The 12554-nt window shown below is 41.3% G+C and overlaps 1 protein-coding gene across 1 annotated transcript in view; it reads right to left on the reverse strand.

Moving 5' to 3' along the window:
* dhx29 (DEAH (Asp-Glu-Ala-His) box polypeptide 29) overlaps positions 1–12554 on the reverse strand; it is a 116359-nt gene that overhangs the window by 36495 nt on the left and 67310 nt on the right. The window contains exons 24-27 of the mRNA XM_048596975.1: positions 11218–11338; positions 5694–5778; positions 5198–5286; positions 4769–4897 (exon numbers count right to left, since the gene is read on the reverse strand). Of these exons, the coding sequence (XP_048452932.1) occupies positions 4769–4897; positions 5198–5286; positions 5694–5778; positions 11218–11338 (424 nt within the window). The remainder of the gene's footprint in view (positions 1–4768; positions 4898–5197; positions 5287–5693; positions 5779–11217; positions 11339–12554) is intronic.

Genomic DNA, 12554 nt, shown 5'->3' on the forward strand with positions numbered 1-12554 from the left:
CCCTTCCTCAGAACTCAGTTCTGAGGAAGGGTCACCGGACCCGAAACGTTAACTCTGTTTTCTCCTCCACAAATGCTGCCAGACCTGCTGAGCTTTTCCAGCAACTTTGTTTTTGTTCAAGCTTCTTTAACGTTGTTGGAGATGCACCCATCCAGGCAAGTGGGGAGTATTCCATCACACTCCTAATTTGTGCCTTGAAGATGGTGTTCAAGCTTTGTGCAATCAGGGGGAGCTTACAACAAGATGCCTAATCTGTGACCTGCTCTTGTAGCCATGGGACTTGTGTGGGTAGTGCAATTCAGTTTCTGATCAATGGTAATCCTCAGGATGTTGACAGTGGGATATTCAATGATGATAATGTCACTACATAAAGAGGCAATGGTTCAATTCGCTTTTGTTGAAGATGCTCAATGCCTTCTACTTGTGTAGCAGGTTTTGTTGCATATAGAGACAGATTGCCTCAATGCCTGAGGAGATGTAAGAGGTGCTATACATTGTGTAATCATCTGATCTTATGATGCAGGGTAAGTCATTGTTGAAGCAGCTGAAGAATGCTGGCCAAGAGCACTACCTGGAGGAAAGCTCCACATTACTCTGAAAACTCCTGCAGTGAGTGTTCTGAGGCTGAGATTTATTGCTGCTGTACTGGAACAGCCTGGTTATTTCTGAGCACAAATCTTCAGTACTACTGTTAGAATGTTTTTAGTGCCCACAACCTTTGCATTATCTTCAACTATTTCTTGATATCACCTAGAGTGAATTGAATTAGATTGAAGATTGGCATCTGAGAAGCTTGGGACATCTGGAGGAAGCCAAGATCGATCACTCCAAACTTCTGGTTGCAGAGTTATGTAAATGTCAGTCTTGTCTTTTGCACTGAAGTGCTGGGCTCTGCCATCATTGAGGATAGGAATAATTGTGGAGCCTCTTCTCCCTGTTAAGCTATTTATTTGTTGAACACCATTCATGACTAGATATAAATGGAGCTTAGATGTGATCAGTTGGAAATGGGCTCATTTGACCCTGTCTGTTGCATGCTGCTTCTGGTGTCTGGTATACGCTTAACCCCAAGCTGTAGTTTTGATAGGGTGGCACCTCTTTTTAAGGTACATCTATGGCTGCTCCTGGCATGCCCTACTGAAGGCTTCATTAAAGCAGGGTTGATGTCCTAGCCTTATGGCTATAGAGTAGGGGATATGCTGAGCCATGAGATTACAGATTCTGGTCAGGGAGAACTCTGCTGCTTCCGATGGTCCATACACTCTCATGGATATCCAGTTTTGAAATGATTGATCTGTTTAACAGCTGTCCCATTTAACACCAGGGTAGTGCCAGACAACATGATGACGGCCATCCTCAACATGAAGCACTTGAAACAATCTTCAATGAGAAGTGTTGAGCAAATGATCCATTGGCCACTTCCAGAGGTCCCCAGCATCACAGATGCCAGTTTCAATTTATTCCAAGTGCTATCCGGAAGCAAATGGTGACACTGGATATTGTAAAGGCCATGGGCCCTGACAACATAACGGCAATAGTCCCGAAGACTTCACACAATCAAAGAATTCACGCAGTCTGGAAGCAGCATTCAGCCCACCAAGTCTACACCATTCCTCTGAACAGCACTTCACCCAGAACCATCCCCTATCCTATCCCTATAAACCTGCCTTTCCCGTGGCTAATCCACCTAGTCTGCACATCCCTGGACAATATGGGCAATTTAGCATGGCCAATCCACCTAGCCTGCACATCTGTGGCTCAGTCGTTGACACTGCTGTCTCACAGCGCCAGCAACTCGGGTTCAATTCCACCTTCGGGTGACTGCCTGTGTGGAGTTTGCACATTCTCCTGTGTCTGCGTGGGTTTCCTCTGGGTGCTCCAGTTTCCTCCTACAGTCCAAAGATGTGCAGGCTAGGTGGATTGGCCATGCTAAATTGCCCATAGTGTTCAGGGATGTGTAGATTAGGTGGGTTATGGGGGATGAGTCTGGGTGGGATGCTCTGAGAGTCGGTGTGGACTTGTTGGGCCAAAGGGCCTGTTCCCACACTGTAGGGATTCTATTTTATGATTCTCTGATCTATAATCTTCGGACTGTTGGGGGGAAACCGGAATACCTGGAGGAAACTCGTACAAACAAGTAGAATGTGCAAACTCCAGTCACCCAGTGGAATCAAACTCAGGTCTCTGGCGCAGTGAGGCAGCTGTGCTACCCACTGTGTCACATCAAACTTGTGCTCCAGAACTTGCCACACCCCTAGCCAAGCTGTTCCAGTACAGCTACAACATTAGTATCTACCAGACAATGTGAAAAATTTCCCAGGTATGCTCTCAAACAAAAAGCAGGTCAAATCTAACCCAACAAAACACTGCCCCATCAGTGACAGATAGTGTCATCGATAGTGCAATCAAGCAATTACCTGCTCAGTAACACAATTTTGGTTTCCTCAGAGCCATGCATGCATGCATATACACCAAGGTTCCATGCATGATCAGCACAGCACACGGATCGTAAAACTGACTACTGATTCTAGATATCACTGCTGCACACAGGTCTCACAGGCCCACACAGCAGGGGAACACTGCTTGCAAATACAGGCTAACAGGTATGAACTTATTGGCATTTCAGAAACATGGTTACAGGATGATCAAAGCTGGGAACTAAATATTCAGGAGTAGGTGAATTTTCAAAAGGGTAGGCAGACAAAAAAAGGATGGTGAGGCAGTATTGTTGGTTCAGTATGGTACGATATCAAGAATCTACATTAGGCTCCTACTTTTTGACTACAGTTTCGCCTTCAACACCATAATTCCAAACAAACTCATTTCTAAACTCTGAGTTCTAGGTCTTTGCTGCCCCTCTGTAACTGGATCTTTGACTTCTTGACCCATAGACCGCCATCAGTAAGAACAGGCAGTAACATTTCTTCCACCATAATCCTCACCACCGGTTTCCCGCAAAGCCACGTACTCAGTCCCCTGCTTTATTCCTTATATACTCGCGATTGTGGCTAAATTCTACCCCAGCTCCATTTACAAGTTTGCTGATGACATTATCATTGTAGATCAGATTTCAAATTACGACAAAACAGAATACAGCAAAGAGATTGAGTGCTCAGCAGCATAGTGTAACAACGACAATCTCTCCAATGTCAGCAAAACAAAGCAGCTGGTCATTGACTTCAGGAAGCAGAGCTGAAGGCACGTTTCTGTCTGCATCAGTGGTGCTGAAGTGGAGGTGGTCGATAGCAAAAGGTTCCTGGGAGTGATGATCACCAACAATCTGTCCTGGTCCATCCACGTTGACACAACAGTCAAGAAAGGATAACACTGTCTCTACTTCCTCAGGAAGCTAAGTAAATTTGGGATGTCCACAAGGACTCTCACCAATCCTTATAGAATGCTTACTATGGTGCATCTATCTGGAGGCTTCACAGCGTGATATGGCTACTGCTCTTCCCAACACTGCAAGAAACTACAGAGTCGTAAACACAGCCCAGTCTATCATGTAAACCAGCCTTCCATCAGTGACTCCATCTATACTACCTATTGCCTCAGGAAAGCAACCAACGTAATCAAAGACTCCTTGCACCCCCGTTATACTCTCCTACACCCTCTACCGGGCTGAAGACATAAAAGTTTGAATACACGTTCCAATAGATTTGAAAATAGCTTCTTCCCCACTTATCAGATTTTTTAACAGACCTCTCCAATGTTAATTCTGATCTCTCTCTCTCTGCAGCTGTAACACTGTATTCTGCTACCCTGATGCACTTTGTATGGTACGAGCTGCCAATATAGCACGCAAAACAACTCTTTTCATTGATTTATTGTTGTCGCATGTATCAAGATACAATCAAACGATCTTGAATCGGAAGATGCAGAATCCATATGGGTGGAGGTAAGGAATAAAAAGAGCAAGAAAACACAGAGTAGGCCTCTAAGAGTAGCTAAATGGTGGGTCAGAGAAAAATGAAGATGTTTGAGGACATGTAATAAAGGTGGTACATGAATCCTTGAATGGCTTTGGGGACAATTAAATTGGCAGAGGAAGCCATGACAAAGAATTCAGAGAGTGTATTTGAGGCAAGTTCCTAAAGCAATGTGTTAAGGATCCAACTAGGGATCAGGCTGTTTTTGGATCTGATGATGTATCATAAGGCAGGTTTAATAAATGATGTAGGAAAGATCCCCTGGGAAAGACTGACCATAACATGGTAGAATTTAGCATTCAGTTTGAGAGGGTTGGACTTGCAAAGCTAGATGAAATGGCTTGTAATATATAATGTAAGAATTGTACAAATGTGATATATCTTGCACAGAACCAACTTGTAAAAACTCGAGTGCACCCATCTCTATCTCAAAGCAAAAAGTTTCACTTCTGAAGTTCTAATCACTCAACTGTCAAATTAAGGTTAAAAGTCAAATCAATTCCATCATCGATTGAATTTCAGCTTTTTATCCTCCTCTTGTCCACTGGCCCTATAATGCCTTATTTTCCCTAGCAACAAATACTCCATTCCTATGCTCCGCTCATCCCCTTAGTTCTCTACTTTCCCCAGCAGAAATGCAATGCAAGATATGCTATGTTGTTAAAGTTGGAGATATTTTCTAATTAACCTGTTCAGGAATATTATTGCACACCTCTGAAGCAGATAGGACTTGAGCCTGGGCTCCCTGGCCCAAAGGTAGGGTTACTACCACTGCACCACAAGAACACCTTATTGTACTTGAAAAAATTAATTAATGTCACAGACTTTTGAGTATTCACCTTTCTTGGGTATATAAACGAAAACAGAACCCCTCTCTGATACGGCCAGCTCGACCCTGCCTCTGAAGAGCATTGGCTTTGCTGATGAAGGTCTCCACAAGTGAGCTCATTTGGCTACTTTCATGATACCTACAAACATTAAAATATACATGCACATTTATGCATACTTACTTTAAAATTTATTTCAAAGTATAAAAAATACTCTTACGTGGATAATTTAATACTGATGTTATTCAGTTGCATCCATTATGTATTGCAGAACAGATACTTGAGCCTTAACATAACCTAAATTAAAAATTAAAAATACTGACAGTAAAACAGCTTTAAGCATATTTCACAATTTGCTTTGAACTATAAAATCTGAAAGTCAGTTATAACTTATTGCACGCATAAAGTGAATGTTTCTAAAATAATTGGTTGTGAACAAACCTGTTCTCCTTAGTCTTTCCAGAATCAATGACAAAAACGACATCAGGTATTGTGATGCCCGTTTCTGCAATGTTTGTCGCCAGAACAATCTGAAAGTAAAGGCACAAACTAAGGGTAAACTAAAGGAAACAAGTGGCTACAAACCAGGTCAGAGGCTGGGAGCAAAAACTACAAGTAACAAGGTGGTGGAAAGATACAATTGTAGCTTTTAAAATGAATTGGGTATTTTTCAGGGGGGGGGGGGTGCGGGGAGTTGCCTTTGATGATGGCGGCAAAGACAAGAGAACAAACTTGCCGAGGAGCTTTTGAGACAGACCAAACGTGTCTAAGTATTCTACAACTCTACAAACAGTACATTTACACTGACTACCAATCATTGATTTCTCCATATACTGTTATTATTTGATGCTGTGACTTCAGTAATGAAAACTGAAGAAACTGGGGCTCTGTTATCCTCATAAAGCATCAAGAAGGATGTGATTAAAACAATTCTTACCTTTCTGACCCCTTGTGGTGGGACTGTGAAAGCTGCAGCTTGATCTTGAGATGAAAGAATGGAGTGCAAAGCAATTACTTTGTACCTATAGATTCAGAAAAATAAAAAGTAGACTTTATAGAAATGTCATTTCAAAAGAAAATCTGACTATTTTAAATAAAAACCAAAAGGACTGTGGATGCTGTAAATTAGCAACAAAAAACAAAGTTGCTGGAAAAGCTCAGCAGGTCTGGCAGCATCTGTGAAGGAAAAAAGTTAACGTTTCGGGTCCGCTGACCCTTCCTCAGACTACTATTTTATTGGGTTGTCAAATTCTCATGCTCACAAACTCCAAGACCCATGATTCTGCTCTCCTCTCTGCAACTGGATCCTCAACTTCCTGACCTACAGACCACAATCAGTAAGGATACATGACAACACCACCTCCACAATAATCCTCAACACTAGCACCAACAAAGCTGCGGAGTCAGTCCCTTACTGTACTCCTTATACACTCATGACTGTGTGGCCAAACTGCACCTCAACTCCACTTACAAGTTTGTTGATGACACAACCATAGTGGATTGGATCTCAAATAATGACAAAACAGAGTACAGGAAAGAGATAGAGAGCTTAGTGACATTGTTGTCTTTACTCACTCAATGTCAACAAAACAAAGAGCTGGTCATCGACTTCAGGAAGAGTGGAGGACACATCCCTGTCTGTACCAATGTCGCTAAGGTGGAGATGGTCAACAGCTTCAAGTTCCTGGGAGTAACTATTACCAATCATCTGTCCTGGTCCATCCACGTCAATGCTATTGTCAAAAAAGCACACCAATGCCTCTACTTCCTCAGAAAGCTAAGGAAATTTTTATAGATGCACCACAGAAAGCATTCTAAACTGATGCATTACAATTTGGTACGGCAACTGCTCTTCCCAAGGCCACAAAAAATGACAGAGCGTTGTAAACACAGCCCAGTTTATCACGAAAACCAGTTTTCCTTCTACTGACTCCATCTATACTTCCCACTGCTTTGGGAAAGCAGCGAATATAATCAAAGACTCCTCCCGCTCTGCCCTAGCTAGCCTCCTCCATCAGGCAGAAGACACAGAAGTTGAAAACATGTACCAACAGATTCAAGAACAACTTCCTCCCCATTGTTGTCAGATTTATGAACCGACCTCTCATAGATTAGAGCTGATCTTTCTCTGCAGCTGTAGCTCTTCATTCTATATTCTGTTCTATTACCCTGATGTACTTATGTAAGGTATGATTTGCCTGAATAGCACACAAAACAATATTTTTCACTGTATTTCAGTACATGTGGCAATAATAAATCAAATCAAAATCTGGATAGCAACTTGCTAAGTGGGAATTACCATTTGAGCCACACAAGTGCCAGGAAATGACCATTATCAACAAGACAGACACTAACCATCTCTTCTTACCATTCAATGACATTGCCATTACTGAATTTCCCCGTCATCAACATCCTGGGCGTCAACACTGAGTGGACACTTCACTGTACTGGGCACATAAATACTTGGCCTAGAGGTACAAATCAGAGGCTGGGTATGCTATATACAGCAATTTACTTCCCGAGTCCCACCAAACTTTTTCCTCCACCTAAAAGGTGCAAATCAGGAATGAGAGAGAATACTTTCCACCTGTCTGGTTGCAACATGCTTCATCACTATACAAGACAAAGTAGCATGCTTGACTGACATCTCCATTAGCCATTCATTCGCTCCACTATTGGTGCACCATGGCTTCAGTATGTGGCATCTACCAGGTGCACCGTATTAATATGCCAAGACATCTTACTCTAAAGCACCACTCAAATGAAATAGACAGTAGTGGCTGAAGAAGGCAGCTTGTCACATGTATATTCACACAACATGCACCTTCTCAAGGACAACGAAGGATGAGCAATAAATGCTGCCCCAGCTAGCGACACACATTTTAAAAAGGATGCAACCTCTATCAATGAAAGAACAATGTCAGTAGGTGTGAGGGAACTAACCATCTAAAATGCCAATCATACATTATCCTGACTTAGAAACATATATTGCTGTTCCTTCAGTGTCACTGGACAGAAGTCCTAACTCCCTACCTAACAGTGGGCGTATGAAATCACATGGACTACAGCTGTTCAAGGTGATGACTCAACACCAACTTTCCCTCTGTTGCTCTAATGTTCCATACATGATGACAGCATCAGCACACCGATCATGGCAATGACTTCTGGCTTCAGAAGTGGCTACTGCGCACAGCCTGACAGGCCCACACAGCTAGGAAAGAATTAGAAGAAAAACTGCTCAATACCACCTTCTCAAGGACGATGCGGCTTGGGTATTAAATTCTCAACTTTCTTGAAATACTATAGTGTATTTATTTCACAGACATAATTTACCCCATGTAATACAATGTAACATGTATTCTAGCCTTTTCTAAAAATATAACATCACACTTCCCCCACCAATAAACATACTTTCAATCCTGTGACCCCAGCAAATCAAAAAACTGAATAAAGCATTAAGAGCTTACATAAACTTAAGGAAGAGGAACACCCAGTAATTTGTCAAAAAACTAATCTAGAAACTGAACACAGGGTGTCATCTAAGAAGTTGAGAAAGTAATGCTCAGAGGCGAATATACATTGAAACACTTAAAGGAGAACACAATAAATCAAACAGACTTAGCATAGGGAAACATAGAAAACTTGGATTAAAAGCAGATACAACGAATGTTGGTGAGCTATTAAAGAAATTAAAATTTTAGATCCAACGTTGGACACAATGACAAAGAGAAAAACACTCGGGCACAGTGACAGCTCCCTTGCCAATCAAATGGCTGTGAATTTATTTTCCATTCCAATGGACCAAGGGTATCATCTAGGCTGAACTCCAATATACCATTGAGGGAGTGCTACACTGTTGGAAGCCCCATCTTCCCCTTGGAAAGGAAATAATAGATTCCATGGCTCTATGCAAAGAGAAATTTCTTCACTCTGCTGGCTAATAAATATCTCACCATCCTTTTATTGGCAAAATTGATTGAATCCGGTCACTGTACGCAAACTGATCACCATATTAAAAAAACTTTAAAACAGCAATAATATTCAAGTACTTAAAATTGCCGTGAAACACTTTTCAACTGTGGGCATAAAGACAGAATGTATACGCAATAGGCCATTCAGCCCATCAAGTCTGTCCCACCATTTAATGTGATCAAGATTGATCGAGTACATATATATTCTAATAAAGACACCAACACATCCATTACACATTACGCACATTGAATTAACTGATATTTTTAGAAGCAATTTTAAAAGGATCATCGAGTTTTCCTGCGTCATGGGGAAGTACACCTCAAGGCTCATGTAAATATGAAATCAGCCTACTTGGAATAACACAGCACTTGTTCCCAGTGCAAGTGATAACGTGATGCTATTAAATATGGCCATCATGCTCCATCTATGCATATGCAGTTGCACCCACAAAATCATGCCAGTTGTGAAATGCAGCCTAAAGTATCAAGCCCATATAGCTCTTGATGCACTTTTATAAAAAGTGCAAACCACAAGTTGTCTTTGCTGTACCTTAAGGCCATTATCCCTAAAAAGGTGATGGTCTTCGATGTATTTCATAAGCAATTATTGACAGTCAGATATATTTTAGCCAAATATAAACAAACAATCTTTTGTCAGATACTTAGAAGGAAAGTGCTGAGTGCTGTTATGTACGTGCAGGAAAAAGGGACGGCCTCTTAAGGATGATCAGAGATGAGCAAATGACGGTAAAGTACGTAGGGTCTATTGAAATAGATGTAAAAAGATCTACATATAATTCCAAACTATCAGCATATTGAAGACTACTGTCAAGAGCTTCTCCAAATGTACCTTAATTTCCTTGGCCATTATGACCTGTTTGTTTACATTTACTTATAATATACGGCTTGTTGTTGCTGGAGATGAGTTTAAAAGCCCCAATTTTGTGTATTTGCACTGTGTTCTGCCTAGTGGTGGTGTCAGTAACAAATATAACCATGGAATAATGTAATCCTGCAAGCTTGTGAAAGCCTTTTCTTTATTGATGGGTAACATGGGTCATAACCTACATAATTTTCCAGAAAATTAGCTTCCAATGGCCTGGTATTTCCCCATAATTCCTACACGTCACTTGTATTTGCTGAAGGCAGGCAGGCAGAATCATCCAGCTCACAAAGAACAGCTGAGTTAACTAATGTGGTGCTCAGGTCAACATCAGTACTTAATGGAGAAGCCAGATAGGAGTTTAAATTTGTAACAGTTGAGATGCCACTCAAATGGACAATCGAGTTTTTGTGCTGCCTTCTACCTATTATGGGCAGAATGTTGCATCCCTGTATGCCTCTCCGTCACACCCACAATTATTCCTGCTTGGATGTTTGATCCATAATTCTGATGGGACAACTGCACAGTTTGCTGCGGGCAGTAGTCATGGGAGCCTGCATCCATGCTCCTGCGCACTCTTTCCATTTCATCTGTGGTTTAGATCCATCCGAGATTTTTTCAAGATTTTGATCCAGAAACAAGCCTGATAAAAATATATTTGAGAATTTGCACTCTCCTGAAAGCCAGAAAGTTGAATGCTCAATCCTTGAATACCTAATTTAGGCCATTACTTCAATACACTGTTAGGATTTCATTGTATTACATAGGGTCTTTCAGCTGACACATTAAAACCGAAACAGTGATCTGTTTAGGTGGACACTGCACTCTCATTGCACTGTTTGCAGAACAGAGAATTGTCCCCATGCCTTGACCAACATACCTTCAAAACCAAAGGAAAGCCTATCTGCTGATTCAGCTTTTATGTTCTGTTGTATGTAATTATGTGCAAATTTAGACTGTTCTACTGGATATAAAAGGCTCTGATATACAAAGATACTAAATGCCATAACACTTCCGTAATCTTCTTGGGAGCAATATAGATCAGTTGTATTATTGTAAACATTGAACAGGGAAAGCATGCAGTTTAGAATGTTGAGAAATTTTGCTTGATATTAAAAAAGGGTTTATGTCTACACAATTGCATAGTTCTTGTTCATATGCCCTTGCTATGGGGACATTTATCTTCCATTAACCAAATGGATTGTTCCTGGTTTTTGGATTACTCATCTTCAATCCCCAAACAATCTTTACTGGAAGGCAGCTTGTATCACCTTCATAACATTTCCACCCTCCAACAATAACAGCTGAAACTTTTATCCACGCATTTGCCATTTCAGGTTTAAGTGCAACAGAGGCCTTATGCGTGGCTGGTGATGTGTAGGCCACCTAGATGTTTTGGATACACATTCCAAACCAACTCTTCTTCATGCAACCAGTTTTGGGTTAAATAGCTGAATGTTAAAAAGCTCATGGAGCAAGCCTGAAATATGGTAGCAAAATTCTGGAAACTGGAAATAAGCAATACTTCATAAGGTATCCTGTGTAGAGACTGGTTTGTATTATTCAAAATTAAGCTCAAATAGCCATAATTTCAGCACAAATTGTACCTTTTTCTGTCCTGGAACCTTTTGTCTGTAGTTAGAAGATCATACAGTTGTTGAATATGAGCCAGACCCGGTAAGAAAACTAACACTGCACCATCAACTGCTCTGAACGGTGCACTTTTATCTGAAAGGAAATGAAATGTCACTTCTGGCCAACAATGAGACATGCATCAGAGATAGCAAGAACTGCAGATGCTGGAGTCAGAGATAACAGTGTGGAGGTGGAGGAACACAGCAGGCCAGGCAGCATCAGAGGAGCAGGAAAGTTTACGTTTCAGGTCAGGACCCTTCTTCAGAAAATGCATACCAATTTTTCTTCCCTGCTGTCACTTCCAACATCCGAACAGACTGCCCACTCACCCCGCTAAAGTGTGTTTCTCAATACGACAATCTGCATGTGAAAGCTGACCACTTGCCTGCACTGACAATTTGCCAAGTACAGTTTTCCATCACTTCTGTGAATCATCCCAATATGTCAGATTGCTCAACCAAAACAGGATGTTATGAAAGTCAAACTTCCTGGTCAACACCCATTTTCTTCTACCTTCATCATTACCAGCACAGCTTTTCCTTCCATTCAGTAGCTGTCTCAGACTGAATTAAACCAGGACATGTCATTCAACCCTGAAATGAACTTAAACTTCTATCCCTCACTAATTTGATTCCACCTCTGTATCATTTACTCATGAATTAACTTCTGTTACTGATACATGCCTTCGTCACTTCCAACTTGATGACTCCAAATGCTTTTCTTCCCAACTTGCTCAAACCTCAACATTTCCAAAACTCTGCTACACTGACACTTACTGATAGGCAAGATGGACCACTTGGCTCTTATTTCTCCATTTTCATACACTAATATATTGTTATTATGTTACAACACAGGGATAGCAAACCAGACGAAATCAGACTTGCTAATACTTGATTTGCAACACAGTGAAATTAAAACATTTGATGACCCTCAAAATTACTTCCACAGCTTCCAGAGAACTCTGGGACTTTTCCTGATTTCTTAAAGATTCAGGTGCTTTTCTCAACCCAGTCCTGCAGCTTCCAAAGCAGCACTGCTTCCTGTCCAAAAGCCCAGTCAAAGCCAGTTCACCCTTTGGTCAGCTTTTTTCTTGTCAACATTCTCTGTGGTTAGCTGGCCAACACTGGCCTCCTTTGGTCACAGCAACATCCACCCACCAGCCAGCCTGAGTACAACGACATCTCAGTGCTAGTTCATCTCTGGTGTTCTTACAGCAGAACAACCTGCGTTATATAGAGACCAATTCCCAACAGCAAATATCAGCCTTTTGTTCTTTTCTTCAAAAACAAACTGCTGCTCAAAGTTTGGA

This window comes from Rhincodon typus, chromosome 1 (assembly GCF_021869965.1).
Source record: "Rhincodon typus isolate 14 chromosome 1, sRhiTyp1.1, whole genome shotgun sequence".
Classification (NCBI taxonomy): domain Eukaryota; kingdom Metazoa; phylum Chordata; class Chondrichthyes; order Orectolobiformes; family Rhincodontidae; genus Rhincodon; species Rhincodon typus.